The sequence below is a fragment of the Geotrypetes seraphini genome, chromosome 4, assembly GCF_902459505.1.
Source record: "Geotrypetes seraphini chromosome 4, aGeoSer1.1, whole genome shotgun sequence".
Taxonomy (NCBI): domain Eukaryota; kingdom Metazoa; phylum Chordata; class Amphibia; order Gymnophiona; family Dermophiidae; genus Geotrypetes; species Geotrypetes seraphini.
The window spans coordinates 298,575,515-298,597,910 of record NC_047087.1 but is presented as its reverse complement, the minus strand read 5'-3'; the positions used below and the strand labels follow the sequence as shown (position 1 = coordinate 298,597,910).

Below are 22,396 nucleotides of genomic sequence, written 5' to 3'. Positions count from 1 at the left end.
ACGGGCTACCAATACTATTTTGGAACTGAACTAAGTAAACACTGCATTGGGTCACATTACAATTCTGGGTCTAAGGGGAGTACACGTAGCAATTCTAGGTCTAGAGGGAGTACACACTGTAATTCTGGGACCAGCGAGAGTGCACACGCTGCAAATTGCACTAAAGGAGCTCAAGTAGCCCAAACGGGAATACCCCCACAGGGTACACACATTACCAAGTCTCTGATAGGAGCGCACTGCAGTTATGGGGAGTCCGGGATAGGTACAAGCTGTAGCTCTGGGTCTAGGGAGTGTAAGAGACAAGCGAAAAATACTAATGGTGGTCTAGTTGATATAGAGGGATTGTCCCCACTGAGATACAACAAGCACACAACATGGAGGGCTATGTACGTCAACGCCCACAGTCTGGGAAACAAGATCCTAGATTTGGAGATAGAAATGAGGAATGCCGACCTGGATGTGGTGGCGATATCTGAGACCTGGCTCACAGACTCCCACGCGTGGGACATGGTCATACCAGGTTACAACTTGCTTCGTCGGGACAGGGAGGGCAAAATGGGAGGTGGGGTAGCATTATATACTAAAGATGACATTAAGGTCACCAGAATCACAGATGTACAGTACACTGGGGAATCCCTTTGGGTAAATTTGGCCAGAGGGAAGGACAAATGCCTATATCTTGGCGTGGTATACAGACCCCCAAAACATCAAGAAGACCTAGATTTGGAATTAATCGGAGATATAGAGAATATCACCTTGCGGGGGGACACAGTATTGGTAGGTGACTTCAACATGCCCGATGTGGATTGGGTCACGCTTTCCTCTGCTTCCGGCAGCAGCAGGAAGCTATTAAACTCTTTGAATGGAGCAGGACTCAGGCAACTGGTAATTGAGCCAACAAGGGATCAGGCAATTTTGGACCTGGTACTTACCAACGGAGAAAGTATCACAGAGGTCTCGGTGGGTGAAACTTTGGCCTCCAGTGACCACAATATGATTTGGTTCAATCTCAGGAAAGGTTTCACGAAATCTACCACATTGACCAAGGTTCTCAAGTTCAAGGACACAAATTTCCAGGACATGGGAGACTTCGTTCACCAGGCGCTACAAACCCAAGCAGATACCGACAGCGTGGAAGAAATGTGGTCAACTTTGAAAACCACCATACAGGAAGCAACAAACCGCTATGTTAAATCAGTAAGCAAACGAAGTAGGAACAACAAGCCACAGTGGTTCTCTATGGAGATCTCAGACCTCATCAAAGAGAAGAAAAAAGCATTCATCTCTTACAAACAATCAGGGACACAGGACTCCAGAGTAGATTATCTGACCAAATCAAGAGCCGTCAAAGCGGCAGTTAGAGAGGCCAAATTCCGCATGGAGGAGTCTCTAGCAAAGAATATCCAGAAGGGAGATAAATCCTTCTTCAGGTATATTAGTGACAGGAAAAAGAACTCAGGCGGGATAGTACGACTCAGAAAACCAGACGGAGACCATGTGGAGACGGACTCGGAAAAGGCCCAACTGTTAAATGAATACTTCTGTTCAGTCTTCACCCGCGAGGTGCCGGGAATCGGCCCTCAACCACATACAAGGATTAAATCAGTAGACCCGTTTAGTAATTTCAAATTTACACCCAGCAGCGTCTACTGCGAGCTGTCAAAAATCAAGGTCAACAAGGCAATGGGGCCTGACAACCTACACCCTAGGGTACTCAGGGAGTTGGGAGATGTCTTGGCGGAACCACTATCCGCGCTCTTTAATCTCTCCCTTAGTACAGGTAACGTCCCGATGGACTGGAAGACGGCTAACGTCATTCCACTACACAAGAAAGGCTCCAGGGTGGATATGGCAAACTACAGACCAGTGAGTCTCACTTCAATAGTGAGCAAACTAATGGAAACCCTAATCAAACACCAAATGGATAGGATCATGGACGAGGAGAATCTGCGGGATCCCCGCCAACATGGATTTACTAAGGGGAGATCGTGCCAATCCAACCTGATCGGCTTCTTTGACTGGGTGACGAGGAAGCTGGATGTTGGTGAGTCCCTGGACATCGTCTATCTGGATTTCAGCAAAGCATTTGATAGCGTGCCACACCGCAGGTTGCTGAACAAGATGAGTTCTTTAGGTTTGGGCGACACTTTAACAAAATGGGTTGGGAACTGGCTTGGAGGTAGGCTTCAGAGGGTGATGGTGAATGGCACTCCCTCCGAGATGTCGGAGGTGATAAGTGGAGTGCCACAGGGCTCCGTCCTAGGCCCGATCTTGTTCAACATCTATATAAGAGACCTGACAGAAGGGCTTCGAGGTAAAATAACATTGTTTGCCGATGATGCCAAACTGTGCAATGTAGTGAGCAAAAGCACAACAGACAAAAAAGCAATGACAGACGATATGGTGCATGACTTACTTCTGCTGGAGCACTGGTCTAGGTCCTGGCAACTCAGTTTCAATGCCAAAAAATGCAAAGTCATGCACCTGGGAAGCCAGAATCCATGCAAGATCTACACCCTAAATGGCGAGATCCTGACAAGAACTGTAGCAGAAAGAGACTTGGGAGTGATTGTCAGGGAAGACATGAAGTCGGCAAACCAAGTGGAGCAAGCTTCATCCAAAGCAAGGCAAATCATAGGTTGCATACGCAGGAGTTTCATCAGCCGTAAACCTGAAGTCATTATGCCACTATATAGATCCATGGTGAGACCGCACCTGGAGTACTGTGTGCAATTCTGGAGGCCGCATTACCGCAAGGATGTGCTGAGACTGGAGTCGGTCCAGAGAATGGCCACCAGGATGGTCTCGGGACTCAGGGAGCTCCCGTACGAGGAGCGGTTGGGGAATTTGCAGCTCTACTCACTCGAGGAGCGTCGAGAGAGGGGAGACATGATCGAGACATTCAAATATCTCACGGGCCGCATCAAGGTGGAAGAAGACATCTTCTTCTTCAAGGGTCCCGCGGCAACAAGGGGGCATTCGTGGAAAATCAGGGGCGGGAAACTGCACAGTGACACTAGGAAGTTCTTCTTCACTGAAAGGGTGGTTGATCGCTGGAATAGTCTTCCACTTCGGGTTATTGAGGCCACCAGTGTGGCGGATTTTAAGGCCAGATGGGATAGACATGTGGGATCTATCCGCAAAGATAGATAGTGAGGATCACTGGGGTGGGCAGACTTGATGGGCCTTGGCCCTTATCTGCCGTCTATTTCTATGTTTCTATGTTTCTATGTTGCCTCCGAGGTTGAGGAGGATGAGGCTGAACCAGCCGAGCAGAAAACCGCCTCTGATATGAAGGTTGCTGTCTAAAAGGATGAGGAGGAGGAGACTTCTTCTTATTTTTCAACAAGGTATCCCACCTTGTCTCATGGGCAGAGAGCTTTTGAGTGGTGGTATCCATAGACTCTCCAAACAGCTCGTTACCCAGGCAGGGAGCATTGGCAAGGCGGTCCTGGTGGTTCACATCAAGGTCTGAGACTCGAAGCCATGCTAATCGTCTCATCGCTACAGACATAGCCGTGGCTCGGGATGTGAGTTCAAAAGTATCATAGATGGAATGGACCATAAACTTCCTGAGTTGCAGGAGACTGGAAGTGCATTGTTGAAATGCAGGAAGTTTGCGGTCAGGAAGATACTTTTGAAAAGAGGCCACTTGTTGAATCAGATGTTTCAGGTAAAAAGAGAAGTGAAACGCATAATTACCTGAACGGTTGGCTAACATCGCATTTTGGTAAAGTCTTTTGCCAAATTTATCCATGGCCTTGCCCTCTCTACCAGGAGGGACAGAGGCATACACACTAGAGCATGCCGATTTTTTGAGGGTTGACTCCACCAGCAGAGATTCATGGGGCAGCTGGGGTTTGTCAAACCCTGGAATAGGAATCACTTTATAAAGCGATTCCAGCTTCCTAGGAGCTCCTGGAACGGTTAGAGGGGTTTCTAAATTTTTGTAAAAAGTTTCCCTCAGAATGTCATGGAGAGGCAACTTTAAAAATTCTTTAGGAGGCTGGTCAAAATCCAAAGCATCAAGAAATGCCTTGGATTTTTTAGAGTCAGACTCTAGGGGGATGGAAAGGGTGTCTGACATCTCCTTAAGAAACTTGGTGAAGGACGAGTGCTCTGGCTTACTAGCAGGATCCTGCACCGATGGATCATCCTCATCCGAGGAATAATCTGCCTCGGTACCAAGAGGGTCGTCAGAATCATCCCACAAATCAGGGTCCTGTATCGATGAAAGACGGCCCTGAGAAAGAGGAGTAGAAGGCTCGGCATGCTTGGTCTTGCGCACCAATTTACCTGATCGCATGGACACCGTACCGGGTGACTGTACGGCGGTACGGGTGTCAGAAAACAGTACCGGCTCAGAAGTCGAGAAAGCAGTGCGTCGAAGAGACTTCGGTTCCGCCGAGAGAACAGGCATAGAGACAAATTTTTGCGGTGCCGATAACGTCGATGCCGACAGAATAGGCTGTTCGACAATCGGCACCGAAGGCTCAGTAGGTACCGACACTGGAAGGTGTGGAGTTAGTAGAACCGGGAGCAAGTGTTGTAACTGGGGACCGCGCGCCTTCGTCGGGCGGGAAGGCACTCGCACACGCGCGGTGCGGCCTAACTAGAACTTTCTAAGTTCTTAGAGTGCAATCACTCTAAAATTGTCCGTACTGGGGCTCCGTCGGTGCCGTCACCCATCAGTCAAGAATATGCTGCCTGCTTGTCCTGGGATAATTGGAATTTATGCACACATCTTTATAATCGCTATTCTATAATTTATTTAATTTTAGTATTTATATACCACTTATAATCTAACTGGTATACATTCAGGTACGCAAGCATTTTTCCCTTTCTGTCCTGGCAGGCTCACACTCTGTCTAATGTACCTGGGGCAACAGGGGATTAAGTGACTTGCCCAGGGTTACAAGGAGCAGCATGGGATTTGAACCCACAACCTCGGGGTACTAAGGCTGTTGCTCTAACCACTGTGCCACACACTCCCACAATAATGAGGCATGCCTAATTTTTTCCACAGGAATCCAAACAGGGGTCATGGCTGTAGAATGGGCACGGACAGGTAAGGGCATGTTACAGAATAAGGCCAATCTGTAGCTAATTTAGGCACAAGGAATTACACCAGAATCCTTGCACCTAAAATTTGGCACAGATCCCGTCAATAAATGGTATTCCATAAAGGGCGCCCATCTTTATAGAATAGTATGGGTGGATCATGGGTGTGTCTCTGAAATATATGCATAACTTACAGAATACAGTGGTACCTTGGATTACGAGCATAATCCGTTCCAGGAGCATGCTCATAATCCAAAATGCTCGTTTATCAAAGCGAGTTTCCCCATAAGAAATAATGGAAACTCGCTTTGATGCGTTCCCCCCCCCCCCACGAGAACCGGCATCGCTCCCTCTGAAGGCCCCCCCTGTGATCCGGAACCCCCCCCCCCCCCATGATTCGGCACCCCCTGCCACGATCCGGCACCCCCCCGATGCGATTGGGCACCCCCCCACCATGATCCGGCACCCCCCCCGATGTGATTGGGCACTCATCCCCCACTGCGATCGGGCACCCCCCGACACGATTGGGCACCCCCCTGCCAAGATTGGGCACCCCCCACCGCTTCTTACCCTCATCTGGGCACTGGCACCGGCATGTCCTGTGCTTGGTGCTGGTGCCCGAAGATCGGCCTCCTATTCTGCTGGGCCAGATGCTCAAGGCCCAGCAGAAGAGGAGGCCGATCTTCGGGCACCGGCACCAAGCACAGGACATGTCAGTGCCGGTGCCCAGATGAGGATAAGAAGCGGTGGGGGGGTGCCAGATCGCGGGGGGAGGCTGCCGGATCATGGGGGGGAGGGTGCCGGATTGCGGGGGGGGCGCTCGTAAATCGAGCCATGCTCGGTTTCCGAGGCACCGATTTTGCTAATGTTTTGCTTGTCTTGCAAAACACTCGCAAACTGGTGAACTCGTAATCCGAGGTACCACTGTACTTGAAGTTATGCGCACTTCAAGGCATTGGGATCACTATAGAGCAATCCGGGCAGGCGGTTGGGGGCGTGATTCCAATCACCCTCATTTACATGAGGGCAATTAATGAATCAGCCCCCCCCCCACCCACCCCGGACACGGATCGCATTGGATGCCTTACAGATCAGATCCCTTAGTGAATCTAGCCCTAAGAGATCATTTACACATGTAAGTTGCCCCATTTGTGCATAAATGACTAAAACATATCAAAGTAAGCAAATACTTTACTACTTAAAATATGTTACCCCTTATATAATGCAATACATGGATAGAACATTTAGCAGTTGCTGATAGATCTTTTTGAATATTTGACCCTGGATATTGTATTCAAAGTCTAAAATATAAAGAAAAGCAGAATCCTGAATTGCTTTCTTACCTCTTTCAACTCCACTGATTTGGTTTTTCAAGGTGTCTCTTTGCTGTTCCACATCTATTTTTTGATCCTCCACCTGGCGAAACTTTCGCTGGATCACTTCTCTCATCTTGCTAAGTCTACCAATCTCTTGCCGCATCTGATTCACTTCTTCTTCTTTGGCCTGTTATCATCAATAGACAGAGTCACTCACAAGCATCAAAACTTGAGTATTATATGCAGTTGTGGTCGCCGTATCTCAAAAAAGATATAACAGAATTAAGAAAGGTTCAAAGAAGAGCGATCAAAATGATTAAGGGGATGGAATTCCTTATGAGGAAGGGATTAAGAGGGCAGGGTTCTTCAGCTTGGAAAAGAGACAGCTAACGGAGGATATAATTGAGGTCTACAAAAAAGTAAATGAGCAAATGTGAATAGATTGTTTATTCTTTCAAAAAGTACTCAGACTAGGTGACATTCAATGTAGTTGCATGGTAATATTTTTTAAAGAAAGAGGAGGAAATATTTTTTCACTCGACAAATAGCTAAGTTCTGGAACTCATTACCAGAGGATGTGGTAACAGTAGTTAATGTATCTGGGTTTAAAAAAGGTTTGAACCATTTCCTGAAGGAAAAGTCCATAGTATGCTATTGATACATAAATGGAGAAATCTACTGCTCTTCCTACTACTGATAGCATGACATCTTGCTTCTGTTTGGAGTTCTGCCAAGTACTTATGACCTGGATTGACCACTGCTGGAAGCAGGATACTTTGCTAGACAGACCATCAGTCTGCCCCAGTAGGGCTATTCTTATAAGTACATAAGTAGTCGCCTCCGCCGGGGCAGACCAGAGGTCCATCCAGCCCAGCGGTCCGCTCACGCGGCGGCCCATCAGGCATATTGCCTGGTCAGCGGTCCCTGACTAATTTTATTGCCTACCTCTACAGTTATCTCTAAACCTTCCACTGCTCTTATCTGTACCCCTCAATCCCTTTGTCTTCCAGGAACCTATCCAGGTCATCCTTGAAACCCTGTACTGTGCTATTTCTTATCATGGCCTCCGGAAGGGTGTTCCATGTGTCCACCACCCTCTGTGTGAAAAAGTACTTCCTTGCGTTTGTTTTAAACCTGTCCCCCTTCAATTTCATCGAGTGACCCCTTGTTCTTGTGGTTTCTTTCAAATTGAAAAATCTGTCTTTGTCAACCTTTTCGATGCCCCTCAGGATCTTGAAGGTCTCTATCATATCTCCTCTGAGTCTCCGCTTTTCCAGGGAGAACAGCCCCAGCTTCTTCAGTCTGTCAGTGTATGTAAGGTTTTCCATACCCTTAATCAATACCCTTATGTATTTAAATTTCTTGCTTTTGTCTGGATTCAAATTATCTTGAAGTAGGGCATCGGGACTGAAAACAGCACTCACCCTAAATCCAACACAAAGAGGTCAGATACTATTTAGTAGGACCACTGTATAAATGAAGTAAATTGTCATAAAACTGTGAGGAAATGCACAGAAATTAATTTACGTTGGTGTCTGACAGAAATTTTCTGAAATGTCATTGCTTTGGTGCTAGAATTATGCCATCTGTCTCTTTTAACCTGGAAGAGGTTTCAGTCTCCCTAATCGTCTATTCTGTTTCAGGGACGATGGGCGATGGAAGCTTGATCTAATTAAACACAGGCCCAATTTATCACAGGTTTTTCCACAGGCACAGAATGAGAGAGAATCTTTGATAAATCATGTTCCAGGGTTTGAAGCTTTAAAAATAATAATAAAAAGAAAACTGAGACAAAAAAGTAAATAAATGAGCACATTACTTAAAAAATTGAAAATGGAAGAACCTGAAGATAAGTCCCACAATAAAAAAGAGAATGTGAAGTGTTGTGTCCATGTTTTTCTAGTGTTCAAGCTGGGTACAGCAATGGGAAAAAGCTGATGCTAACAACTACTGATACTCTGCATATTTCTATCACAGTACTGACACATATACAACCCTGATCACAATAAATTAATGTCATGATATAAATCCACTTTATTGGATGGTCTTGTTTTCATCGTATTACACATAATACAAAGTTTGATTGATTGATTGATTGGGATTTATTAACTGCCTTTATAAAGACATTCCCCCTAGGTCAGTGGTAGGCAATTCCAGTCCTCGAGAGCCAGAGCCAGGTCAGGTTTTCAGGATATCCACAATAAATATGCATGAGATAGATTTGCATCTCAAGGAGGCAGTGCATGCAAATCCATCTCATACATATTCATTGTGGATATCCTGAAAACCTGACCTGGCTCCGGCTCTCGAGGACCGGAATTGCCTACCCCTGCCCTTGGTAATGGACAACAGGTATGGCTTCAAATAAACAACTAGTAAACCCCACACAGGTAAAGTAGAAACCTCAGAATAATCAAATAGCTATACTTCTATTATATAATAATGAATAATTCTGGTTTGATATGCAAATTGCTATAAAAAGTCAAAAATACACAGTATAATCACATGCATATTCACCCACAGATTGTTATAAGTGGGGAGGAAAAATCATCAGAACCCCACCTCCACCCTACAGAGACCAGGTGGTAGGTATAAAAGGGTAAAGGAACCTCACAGACATTAAGAAATACCTCCTCCGCTCAAGAACAGTCTAATAGCTCTGTGCAATGCAACTTCACAAGATAAGCATTATGACCTTTTTTGCCTCAAGAGAGAAATGGAAAGAATGCGTGTGGGCCTAGTGGGAGTCAGTGAACTGCACTAGACTGGATCTGGTGACTTCAGCTCAGATGACTTCACCATTTATTAGAATCACAAATACCAAAGTGCCAAAAAAAAGAAATTTTCTACTTAACTTGGAATAGTAGAAGCTGGAGACTGTAACAATGTAGTGGTACGGGACTTATAGAGTGCTACCTTTGCTCGAACTTTTTGAGCACATGGGTAAGGTCTGAGCACTTTATGCACAAAAATATTTTATTTTATTGATTTAGTTTAGAAATATTCTTATAGTCTCTGTAATCTAGAATGTGATTCTAATTATAGTATTGGACACAGAGGTATAAAATCTTTTGTACTCCCCAATGTTGCAAGTTTGATTACACCATTTATTACTCAGGCAATGAGACAGAAAAGAGAAAGGGAGTTGCCATTGTGGCCAACAAAAGGATCACAAGGTGTGTACAGAGCCCCCAATACATCAATGATAGGGTCATGTCCATCCGCTTTGGGAAACCTCTGAATGTGACCATCATCCAAGTCTATGCACCAACAGCAGATGTGTTGGAGCAGGACATTGAGGACTTTTATGCCCAGGACCAAAGTGCACTCGATAGAATCCCAAGAAAGACTGACCACTGCCATTGTGATTCCAATTGCGACATATGGCTGCGAGACATGGACACTCACGAAAGCAGACAGAAGAAAATTTGATGACTTTGAGCTTTGGTGCTGGAGAAGACTTCTATGAATCCCATGGACAGCTGAGATCACCAACAAAGATGTTCTTAAGAACATAAGAACTGCCATCTCCGGATCAGAACTTCGGTCCATCAAGTCTGGCGAACCGCACATGCGGAGGCCCAGCCAGGTGTACACCTGGCGTAATTTTAGTTGATAGGCATCGCATCGCATTGCATAAGGCATCATGCAGACAGTAGACAACTGATTAACAACAGGAAATGTTGAGATAAGTGTTTCAGCTGTCAACTATTTTTCTAACCAAGGGATGAATGTATTTATTAGATAGATTTTAGAATTAAATTATTAAATAAATTAAGTTATTATAAAAAGTTTAAACAAAAATTAAGGAAGGATTTTTCAGGTATAATTTTTCAGGTTTTTTTGCCAATGACTGAAGCATGGAGCTGAAAACACTGACTGTTCGGTCTATGATAAGACTGTGCGTAGGCTCTAATTCTGAGGCTTTTTTCCTGAATGTTTAATAGTTATGATATAGAATACTGCTGATACACCTCCTATTCAGAGTGGTATATTCTATATAGTTTAGTACAGAGAGTAATTTTAGTCACCCATATCCCTTTATGCCTTTTGTAAGGAGATGTACATCTAGTTTGCTTTTAAATCCTAGAACGGTGGATTCCGCAATAACCTCCCCTGGGAGAGCATTCCAGATGTCCACCACTCATTGCGTGAAGCAGAACTTCCTGATATTTGTCCTGGACTTGTCCCCCCTTAGCTTCAGTCCATGTCCTCTTGTCCATGTCACATTGGACATTGTAAATCATTTTTTTTCCTGCTCCGTTTTGTCGATTCCTTTCAGTATTTTGAAAGTCTTGATCATATCCCCTCGCAGTCTCCTTTTCTCAAAGGAGAACAATTCCTGTCTCTTAAGTCGTTCCTCGTACTCCAAGTTCTCCATACCTTTTATTAGCTTTGTTGCTCATCTCTGCACCCTCTCCAGCAGTTTTATATCCTTCTTTAGGTTGGGAGACCAATGTTGGACACAGTATTCCAAGTGTGGTCTGACCATTGCCCTATAAAGCGGCATTATAACTTTCTCCGATCTACTCGTGATTCCTTTCTTTATCAAGCCTAACATTCTATTTGCTTTCTTTGCCGCTGTCGCGCATTGTGCCGACGGTTTCAGGGTCCTATCTATCAGTACACCCAGGTCCTTTTCTTGTTCGCTCTTACCCAGAGTTGCACCTGACATTCTATACTCGTATTCTTTGTTCTTTCTGCCTAAATGCATTACTTTGCACTTTTCCACATTAAACTTCATCTGCCATTTCTCCGCCCATTTCTCTAACTGACACAAGTCACTCTGGAGTTTCTCGTTATCCTTCTGAGATCTGATTGCCCGGCATAGCTTTGTGTCGTCTGCAAACTTGATGATCTCACTGGATGTTCCTTCTTCTAGGTCACTGATGAAAATATTAAATAAGATGGGCCCAAGTACCGAGGCCTGGGGCACACCGCTAGTCACTTTCTCCCAGTCTGAGAACTTCCCATTTATGCCCACTCTCTGCTTTCTGTTCTCCAGCCATTTGCCTATCCATCTTAGTATATCTCCCTCTATTCCATGGCTTTGTAGTTTCCTGAGAAGTCTTTCATGTGGAACTTTGTCGAACGTTTTCTGGAAGTCCAAGTATATTATGTCCACCGGTTCTCCACTATCAATTTGTTTGTTCACGGTCTCAAAAAATTGAAGTAAATTCGTCAAACATGAACTCTCTTTCCTGAAGCCATGTTGACTGGCTCTTATCAGGTCATGTGTATCCAAGTGCCGGACTATGCTAACTTTAATCAGTGCTTCAACCATCTTTCCAGGGACAGATGTAAGACTCACAGGTCTGTAGTTGCCCGATTCGCCTCTTGATCCTTTTTTGAAAATTGGCGTGACGTTCGCTATCTTCCAATCGTCCGGTATCTGTCAGTTCTAATTGACAGGTTGGCAAGTTTTTGATCATATAAACTCAGAGTTGTTCCTGGAAGGGAAGATTACCTGAGAGAAACTGAATTATTCTGGACATGTGATGAGGGCGAATTCACTAGAAAAGGAGATGCTACTCGGAATGGTCAGTGGTAAAAGGAAGCAGGGGAGACCAAAGGCCCGTTGGCTGGATACCATCAAGAATGACATGGGAATAAACATCAAGCAACTGAAAGAAGTCGTGGAGAACAGAAAAGCATGGCGAAGACTGGCCTACAGAGTATCCAAGGGTCGGACACGACTGAATGGATAGTACTAGTAGTATTTTAAGTTCATTCAGTGTAAAATAGCTTTTGCATCATAAGCCTCACGTTCCAGGACCCAGATTTAGGAATCAAACAGTCATATATGACCTTTAAAAGGATTTTCTATGAACAGGTTCAACAAAGGTATACTGGGCTAGATGGACCATTGGTCTGACCCAGTAAGGCTCTTCTTATATTCTTATGTTCCTAGGCCAGCTCAGCAGCTACCATGAAGATATTTTCACAAGGCTGTGAATTCAGGTTATGAATTCAGCAACTCCTCCAGCCCCTTAACCATCTTAGTTGCTCTTCTCTGGACCCTCTTGAGTAGTATCGTGTCCTTCTTCATGTATGGCAACCAGTGCTGGACGCAGTACTCCAGGTGAGGGCACACCATGGCCTTCTCCAATCTGTTCGTGATCCCCTTCTTTATCATTCCTAGCATTTTGTTTGTCCTTTTTGCCGCCGCCACACATTGCATGGATGGCTTCATCGACTTGTCAATCATAACTCCCAAGTCTCTTTCCTGGGAGGTCTCTCCAAGTACCATCCCGATAAATCGCACAACAAATCTGCTAGTTGCTAAGGCCCAGATTCTCTAAAAGTTGCAGAGTTAAGCACCAGCAGGTGCCTACCTTAAGTGTTTTAATTGGTTTTAAATGGCACGGTAATTGGTCACACCATTAAAAGCCAATTAAAGCTCATTAAAAAAATAGGCGCCCAACAAGACCAGTGCCTAGGTCCATAGCGCTTAGCAATGTCAAAGCCTGAAAGCGAATGCATTTAGGGGGAGGCGCCAGACTTTGATGTCACTAGGCACCATTGGCTGCGATTCTGCAAGGATATTAGACACCGGAAATATAGGCCTGTAAAACCCTAGCCTACATTTCTGGCACCTAGGTCCTTGCTACGTGCTGGTATCCCGATTCTGGAAGCAGCGTCTGTCTGCAATTGACAGGCAGCAGGCACCAGTTTTCTGGGCACCCGTTGCGGCAGGCGCCGCTTACAGAATCGGCCCCTAAGTGCTAATATTCAGCAGCCATTTCTACTCTAATCTAATCTTCAGTTTATATACCGGGTCATCTCCCGAAGGAGCTCGACTCGGTTCACAATTGATTAAATTAGGGTGACATAAGAATAGGCCTATGAGAGAAAGTGCTATTAGTGTATCATTTCTGAGACAGCACTGGAATTGAAATAAAAAATGTAAAATTAAGATTAAAAGACTAAAAAAAAATTAGAATATACTGTTACTTCAGCAGGTAAGCTTTTCAGATGTAGTGTAAACAGCCAAGTTTTTAGATCTTTCTGGAATTGTAGCTGACTTATCAGTCTGATGGAGCCAGGAAGCCTATTCCAAATTTCAAACTGTTTAAATGCCATAGATTTACTAAGCTTCCCAGCACATTTAAGTCCTCTAAAAGAATGAAATGATAATTTATATATTGTAGTAATCCTCAAGTAACAGGATCTAGTAGCACTGCAACATAAATGGATTGAAGGGTCAAATATTCCATAAAGGAACTTAAAGATAACACATGCACACTTAAACTGTATCCTGTAACGAACTGGAAGCCAATGAAGCTTTCTCAATAATGGAGATACATGATCATATTTCCTCTTTCCAAAGATAAGTTTAGCCGCTGTGTTTTGTATCAACTGACTACCCTGTTTAATACCCAAGTAAACAGAATTACAACAATCCAACTGAGCGAGCACAGTGGACCGTACTGGCTAGGAGCTGTTCCTGGCCAGTTAAACAGAACTGAACATCAGGCAGTGTATCTCTAATCTAGGTTTGCATCAAGTGAGTCAGACAACCTTGTTACAACTACCTAACTTATATCTCACCAGCTGGTATTCATCTACCCTTGAGCAGCCATTTTGGCAAAGCATGGCAATGTCAGGCAAACGTCTTTAAACCTTCAAGCTAAAACTGATAAAGACCATTTTCTTCATTTAGTATGCTTCTCTTCTGTTTTCCATATTAGGTCTTGTGGACCATTTGCCTTGTTGTTTTCTCAGTACTATCTGGATAATGCCAGGGCACTCTGGGCGTAATGAGGGTGGCACCTGGAGTTATCCAGTTAGCTGTGACATTAGTCTGATAACTGGATAACTACCGTGATGCGGCAGAGGCAAAGCCCCAGTGGGGAAGACCACAAAGCAGCCCGTTCAGAGCGCTGCCACAGGCTGCTGCTTTAGGTAGCCTCAGAGCACAGGTATTTCAGGTCTCACCTGGGTGGGGGGGTCGCTGAATTGACGAGTCCAATTTTTTTGATAAATCGGGCAGCACTAGTGTCAGGGATAGAGTCAGGGAGTGTCAGGAACATTCAGGGGGGGGGGGGGGAGGCCAGCTTCGAGGGTTGAGCTTATATTAGGAGCATCTTTAAAAATCATGCTTGGGCTTATTTTTGGGGTAGGTCTTATTTTCATGGAAACAGAGTATCCAAATAAAGTTAGGACAGCAAAAGGTTTGTCCTAACTCTCCGGTTATCTATCCAAATTGCAAGCTTAATATAGCCACTACCTAGATATCACCAGCTATTGATCAACCTATCTAGATACCAGTACTGAATTTCACTGGGTTTTTTTTTTTTAGTGGTAGAGGCTGATGTTTAAAAATAAAAAAGTTGGCCATCATGGCTCAGAACTGAACTGTCTATGTATTTTGATATGATGTAGTGATTTGTGGTGTATTTGCTCAAAACGTGTTAAGTCAAAACTGGGGGATAGCTGATCAAACTTTTCTCACATTAGTACTTAAGCTCCTGTATATCCAACTGCTAAAAGCAATCTGGTAGAGACAGGAGGGATTAAAGAGGAATCAAGAAAGAGGAAGAATTCTAATGGGCATCTCCTTTCTAAAGAGTGAGATTGGAAATCTTGAGACGGATAAAGTTAGTCTCCTAATCCAAAACCGTCATCATAAAATACCATTATCTCGGAGTGCTCAAGGAGAAAATCTGTGTTCTTTCCGAGCAGCCACAATAAATAATGAAAACATTTTGATAACTCCAAAATCCAGCTAGATTTTATAAAAAATCACCTGACAGAATGAGAGGATCTATTGGTAGGCAAGTCTGCCCAGTTCACTTCCTGCCCTAGGTTCTAGTTGATATCCGGGCTTTCCCCTCCCTTCTTTATAACTAGGGATCACTTTCCATTCTTTTGATAGATAAAGGCACATGTCAACTTACTCTGAGCTCCTGCACCTTCTGTTGGTTCTCCTGAGTGATCTGTTCATTGGTTATGCTGTGCTGTTCGTTTTCTTGCTGAAGTTTTGCATTGCGAACCTGAAACTGTTCCAGTTCCTTTGCAACTCTTTCATTTAAAATCTGTTAAAAACAGAAAAGGTCATGTAGTTAACTTGATCACACCGTTTGTACAAAGATAGAAGGCAAGCTCAGAAGGGCTACACTTTCAGACTCCCGGAAGAGTAACAATAACTGCACGTGATAATACTTCATCCTTAAGGAAATAACTATAGCCCTCAAAGCAACTGGAGTTCAAACAGCAACTCCCAAAACACACGTTAAGATGTTTTTTTTCAGTGTTGGAAAGACAGAGATCTCATTTGCAAGTGGTGAATAAATATTTTAAATGTACATTTGTAGTCTGGCAGGCATTCTGTGTAAATCACTGTTTTCACTGAAAACAAAAAACACACTGATGGCTTTTGTCAGCCATAAGCGAGCTTCACTTATCTTGGGGAACACATTTTGATGAAAAGGCCTTTAATAGTTCTTGAAAGCACATACTACTGAGATTTATTTGTACCTTTGTCCTCGTTTTGAGTTAAAGACAGCAAAGTAACTGGAAGAGGAAATCTAAGGTGTATTAGCTTGGACAAAATTTCACTAGGATCTCCCACTGGATGTCAGTCAAGGGTTGATAGTCAAAAATATTTAACTGGGAGGCTCCTAACTGGTTCAATTGTCCATGTGGGGGCCATTAACCAGAAATCTTGAGACTTAGTTTCAGCACTAACTGCTAAGGTTATTTTGTGGATAAGTTCAAGGGCAGATTTGTCACTTATACATTACATTACATTACAGATTTCTATTCCGCCATTACCTTTCGGTTCAAAGCGGATTACTTATATGGCTAAGGGCTCCTTTTACAAAGGTGCGCTGGTGTTTTTAGCGCACGCACTGGATTAGCGCGCGCTAGCCGAAAAACTACCGCCTGCTCAAGAGGAGGCGGTAGCGGCTAGCGCACTTTAAGGCCCTAACGCACCTTCGTAAAAGGAGCCCTAAGTGCTGCTATTCAGCACTTTACCGACTAGGTTAACTGGACAAATTGGACCATATTAAAACAATCCTATCTTTATCCAGTTTCGCTTAGGCTGTTAAGCGCTGAATATCACACTTCAATCCAGTTATTGAGGGTCGATAGCGGGGGTGTAGATAAAAAACAATTCAAATAACCCAGCACAAAATGAACACCTCACTTTATGTTTATAAGGGACAAGACCTCGACAGTTGCTCGTTTCACGTGAAGTACAGTGGTGCCTCACACAACGAACTTAATTGGTTCCAGGAGCAAGTTTGTTATGCGAAAAGTTCGTTATGTGAAACGCGTTTTCCCATAACAATACATGTTAAAAAAAATAATTCGTTCTGTAGCATAAAATATGCTAAGATGACATAAAAAAAGATAAATTTTTTGTTATTATTTTTATTTAGATACATCTAAAAACAATTGTTTTTTAAAACAACACACATTTTTTAAATTTAAAGACAGACTAAGTAGAGTCTAATTTTACAGTGAGAGAGGGCAGAGTCTCAGCGGCAAAAACTGGGACTTAACTGTTCATTTTTTTTTTTCTAGCATCGGGGAAGCGGCGAGAGTAGCTCCGCCCCCCCCAACGCATCAGCAGTAGGCGCCGGGCCCCTGCGAGCCGACGGTCCGCCACTGCACAGGGAGCCAGGCGGAGAGAGGGCAGTTAAGCGCAGTGCCTGCGCGGAAGGATGCAGCTCGGGCGACTTCGTTGTGTGAAACGAAGTTCGTTGTAGGAAGCAAGACATGAAGTTCGTTGTGCGCAGCGTTCGCTGTGCGAGGCGTTCGTTATGCGAGGCACCACTGTATATCACGGAAATCATCACCGGTCTTTAGAATAACTGCTTCTTAATAAACATATATAGACTCTTCATGCAAAAGTTTATAGAATCTCAATAAGTAATAATGATAGAATATCGATATAGCTTTATTAAGCTTTTAAAGTGCGTGATAATCGCGGTCCCAGTGCCAACAATGGTCGTGTTTTACATCCACACGACGCTGCATCGGGGCTAGGACCAAACAAGGTCAAGGCCATTGTTGGCACTGGGACCGTGATTATCATGCACTTTAAAAGCTTGATACATCATTCAATGTAGAGTGGGGGTGGGATGGTTCTGAAGGGTATGTGTAAGAATAGTAACAGGGTGGGAGGGAGGGAGGGATTTCTTATTTATGTAAAGAACAATATGATAAGATTTTCAAGTGATTTGTTAATTGTCCTTATGATTATTGTACAGTTGTTGGAAGATTAAAAAATGAAAAAAAAAAAAAAAGCTTAATAAAGCTATATCAATATTCTATCATTATTACTTACTAGTGTTTAAGCCCATTACGTTAACGGGTGCTAGAATAGATGCTAGCCATTAACCAGTAAACAGGGATCACTATTAGACTAATAGAGCTTATTTTTTTGGTATCCATTCTCGATACAGGTAGGGTTACAATATTTGTGAAGATAACCCCAGCTCCACCTATTCCCTGACCCTGACCTCACCCATGCCCCATCTCTACCATGCCCAGACCCTGCCTCCCACTGATTCCAGTCCCACCACTTCACCTTTCAGCATTTCCTTAGTCCTCTGTACCCTTTTGGCCCTCATCGATCCTCCACTGCATTTATCACCCTTTCAGTCCCAGCTCCATCCCTATCTATCCTTCCTTCCCTTGCCTCCAAGGCCATTCTTCCTGTCCCTATATTCCACCCACACTCAGCTTCTCTTCCTTTTTTACCCTTTCTCTTGTACCCAGCACCAATTCATACCCCCCCCCCCCCTCAGACCACTCTCTCCAACTCCTGACTCCCCCACCTACCTCCTCCCCGGCTACTGCACTGAATCTTTGGGCAGGCTGGCAGCGGTTTGCCCCAAAAGCTGTATCTCTGTAACCCCAGCCCCATCTATACCCTGACCCTGACCCCACCCATGCCCCGCCTCTACCATGCCCGGACCCTGCCTCCCACTGATCCCAATCCGACCACCTCACCTTTCTCCATTTCCTTAGTCCTCTGTACCCTTATCGTGCACCGAGACGCTTCCCTGCTCGGTGGTTCTATTGTACTGCGCATGGAGTTTCAATCCTAGTGCGGATGCGCTAAATAAGGGTTTTATTATATTAGATTGAGATTCTATAACATTATAAACATTTGTATTAAGAGTCTATATACGTTTATTAAGAAGTAATTATTCTAAAGACCGATGATGATTTCCATGAGTCACGGAGTGAAATACTTCATGTGAAACGATCAATGCCAAGGTCTGGTGCTTTATAAACATAAAGTGAGATGTTTATATTTTGCGCTGGGTTATTTGAATAGTTTGAATATCACACTTAACCAAATAAGGAATAGCCAGCTGCACAAACTCAGATCCTCAATGCCGGTGCCTGGCTATGGCTCAGCGTTGAGCATCAACACATAATGCCAATGGTGGTCATAAAAATGCCGATTGAATATTTATTCCTCAGTTTTTTTTCAGCCATATTTGGAAAGTCCTACAGAGTCTCTTTGGTGTCCACCTTCAACTGATTCTTTTTTCTTCGCTTTATTCTCCCGTCTCATTTCATTCACCTCCCTCTGTAATTTTGCTGGAATTACTACTATTTAATCATTCAAATGTCTTATTGCTGCTTGCAAATCAACCGTCTGACTATATCAAAAATGTAACTGTTAAGTGTTCCCAGCTGCAGAATTAGAAGACAAGCCACTACATTTCCATGCTTGGATTTGACATTCACAGCTGTCCGGTTTTGTCACATGCACTCTGCCTCCTTTCCATCTGGTACAGAAGGTGACACTTCTTTGTTGCCTACTCTGAACTAGAGAATGGCATGGTTACAAAATTCATCACCGTTCCCATCCCCGCAGATAACCGCGGAAAACCATCTTCATGTCATTCTTTAAGGAGAGAGGGAAGAATCAGAGTATGAATGGCCACAACCACTGACCCGCAAGCTTTGCTTTGAAGAATGCTGGTGTAGAAGGACTGAGGCTGAAACAGACACTAAAGAATGACAGTCTCTGGTATCCAGAGCAGAAATTGTGATGTCATAATGCCTCATTCCACCAGTGCCTAAGAACCAATCACATCAGTGATGTCACAATGGCTTCATTATCCTTGGCTCACATAAGAATCAGAGTATGAATGGCCACAACCACTGACCCGTAAGCTTTGCTCTGAAGAATGCTGGTGTAGAAGGACTGAGGTTGAAATAGACGCTAAAAAATGACATAGGATTATTTCCCGCGGTTATCCGCGGGGACGGGAACAGTGATGAATTTTGTCACCGTGTCATTCTCTGAACCTGTACACACACACATCCACTTTAAAGGAGGTATAGCATATACTGTTTTAAAGAGTATCACTAGAAATGCACACTTCAGCACTTCCCACGGTATGATGTGGTTTTAGAAACAATACTGCTTTTAATTTGCGCTTTTCTATAAAGTGGTATTATAACAGTGGAAACCTGGCAGGAACTGTCTGGACATACAAACATGTAAATAATACACTTTAAACCAGTGGTCTCAAACTCAAACCCTTTGCAGGGCCACATTTTGGATTTGGAGGTACTTGGAGGGCCGCAGAAAAAATAGTTAATGTCTTATTAAAGAAATGACAATTTTGCATGAGGTAAAACTCTTTATAGTTCATAAATCTTTCCTTTTGGCTAAGTCTTAATAATAATATTGTCATTTATAGCTAAAGCGACATATGATCAAGAAACGGTTTTATTTTACTTTTGTGATTATGATAAACATACCGAGGGCCTCAAAATAGTACCTGGCGGGCCACAAGTTTGAGACCACTGCTTTAAACTATCACGTGTAATATATCACATCTTATACACTATGCAAACTCGGTTGAGCCATTCATAAACTTTTTCACCAACTGCTTGTCCACATTACCCAGAAAACTCAAAACACTCCAACTTATTCTTCACTCACCCAAAGGAGTCAAATATAAGCATATATTTAACTCACTTTTCACTTATATTGGCACCAAGACCTGGAATGATCTCCCAACAATCATCAAGACAGAACCTACCTACCTCGGATATGGTGTGGTGGCCAGTTAGTCCACTTTTTAAAGTAATATTTAGAAATAAAACAAAAAACAAAGTAAATAAGGTAATATCTTTTTTATTGGACTAACTCAATGCATTTTATGATTAGCTATCAAAGGTAATCCTTTCTGATCTGACCTTTGAAAGCGAATTATAAAATGCATTGAGTAGTCCAATAAAAAAGATATTACCTTATTTCTAAACTAAACTAAACTAAACTAAACCTTGGGTTTATATACCGCACCATCTCCACGAATGCGGAGCTCGGCACGGTTTACAGGAAGAAGGATGAGAGAGGAACTACAGTGGAGAGATTAAAGAGTTAGGTGTAAAGGGGGAAGGTGAGAGGCCTAAGAGGGGGGAAGTGTTACAGTTTTGAGAATAGCCAGGTTTTTAGGTGTTTGCGGAAGAGTTGGAGGGAGCTTGAGGTTCAGAGTGGGGAGGTGAGGTTATTCCAGATCTCAGTGATTCTAAAGGGGAGGGATGACCCAAGTTTGCCTGCATGGGAAATACCTTTTATGGAAGGGAAGGATAGTTTAAAAATTTGGGAGGATCTGGAGGAAGTAGGGGTTGGGGAGTTCCAGGATAGAGGGATAACGGCAGGAAGGATGCCATGTAGGATCTTGTAGGCCAGACACGCACATTTGAAGTGGATCCTGGGGATTACGGGGAGCCAATGGAGCTTAGACAGGAGTGGTGAGATGTGATCAAATTTGCTTTTCGCGAAAACAAGCTTAGCTGCGGCGTTCTGAATCCGCTGAAGTCTGTGGAGGCTTTTCTTGGTTAGGCTGAGGTAGATAGAATTGCAATAATCCAATCTGGAGAGGATGATGGATTGTACTAGGACTGCGAAGTGTTTTTGGTGAAAATAGGGTCTGACTTTCCTTAGCATGTGAAGGCTGAAGAAGCATTTCTTCACCAGGGATTGGAGATGTTCGTTGAAGGATAGAGAAGAGTCTAAGGTGACACCCAGAACTTTGCTTGAGAACTCGAGCTGTAATGGGGGGTCGGAGGACAATGGGATGGAGGAAGGTAGATGGTCTAATTTTGGACCGAGCCAAAGGAGTTTTGTTTTGGACTCGTTTAGTTACATATGCATTGTGAATGCCCAGGATTGGAGGTTCTTTATGCATGAGGATATGTTCGTGGAGAGGTTAGTGAGGTTCGAGTCGGTCTCAAGGAGGACGAGGATGTCATCAGCGTAAGTGTAAAGAGTTTCAAGGGGGGATAGTTGGAGTAGTTTCAGGGAGGACATGTAAATGTTAAAGAGGATTGGGGAGAGGGGTGAGCCTTGTGGGACACCACAAGTTGGGGTCCAGGGGGAGGATGAGGTGCCGCTCATGTTAACCATGTAAGAGCGGGAGCGCAAGAATTTGGAGAACCAATCAAGAACTATGGAGCTAATGCCTATCTCGGAGAGTTGGAAAATTAGAATGTCGTGGTGGACAACGTCAAAAGCTGCGGAGAGGTCGAATTGTAGAAGGACAGCAAACTTGTTACGAGAATGCAGTTGCTGAACCTTAGAGATTAGAGAGGCCAATAGGGATTCAGTGCAGAAGTTGGGTCTGAAGCCATATTGGTAAGGTAAGAGGATGGAGAATCTTTCTAAGTAGGAAGAGAGCTGGGTAGATATGATAGACTCGAGCAGTTTGGTGAGGAGAGGGATATTTGCTATTGGACGGTAGTTGGATGGTATGGAGGGGTCTAGGTCAGCTTTTTTCAGTAAAGGGGTCAATGCGATGTGTCCCATTTCAGTGGAGAATAGGCCTGATAATAGGGCAGAATTTATGAGTAGGAGATGTGATGGCCTGTGCAGGGATTTTCTCAAATAGGTAGGAGGGAAATGGGTCCAGGATGCAGTTGCATGATTTTAACTTGAGGCAGAGTTTAAGGGTCTGTGAATCAGATATGAGCTCGAAGACAGTCCAGGATCTGTCGGCAGGGACGGGGTTGAGAGCAGCTAGGGTGGGGTT

At 43.9% G+C, this 22,396-nt stretch overlaps 1 protein-coding gene across 1 annotated transcript in view; it reads right to left on the bottom strand.

Moving 5' to 3' along the window:
* The window catches only part of CFAP58 (cilia and flagella associated protein 58), a 326,613-nt gene that overhangs the window by 255,277 nt on the left and 48,940 nt on the right, over positions 1–22,396 (bottom strand). The window contains exons 6-7 of the mRNA XM_033943377.1: positions 15,278–15,415; positions 6,405–6,564 (exon numbers count right to left, since the gene is read on the bottom strand). Of these exons, the coding sequence (XP_033799268.1) occupies positions 6,405–6,564; positions 15,278–15,415 (298 nt within the window). The remainder of the gene's footprint in view (positions 1–6,404; positions 6,565–15,277; positions 15,416–22,396) is intronic.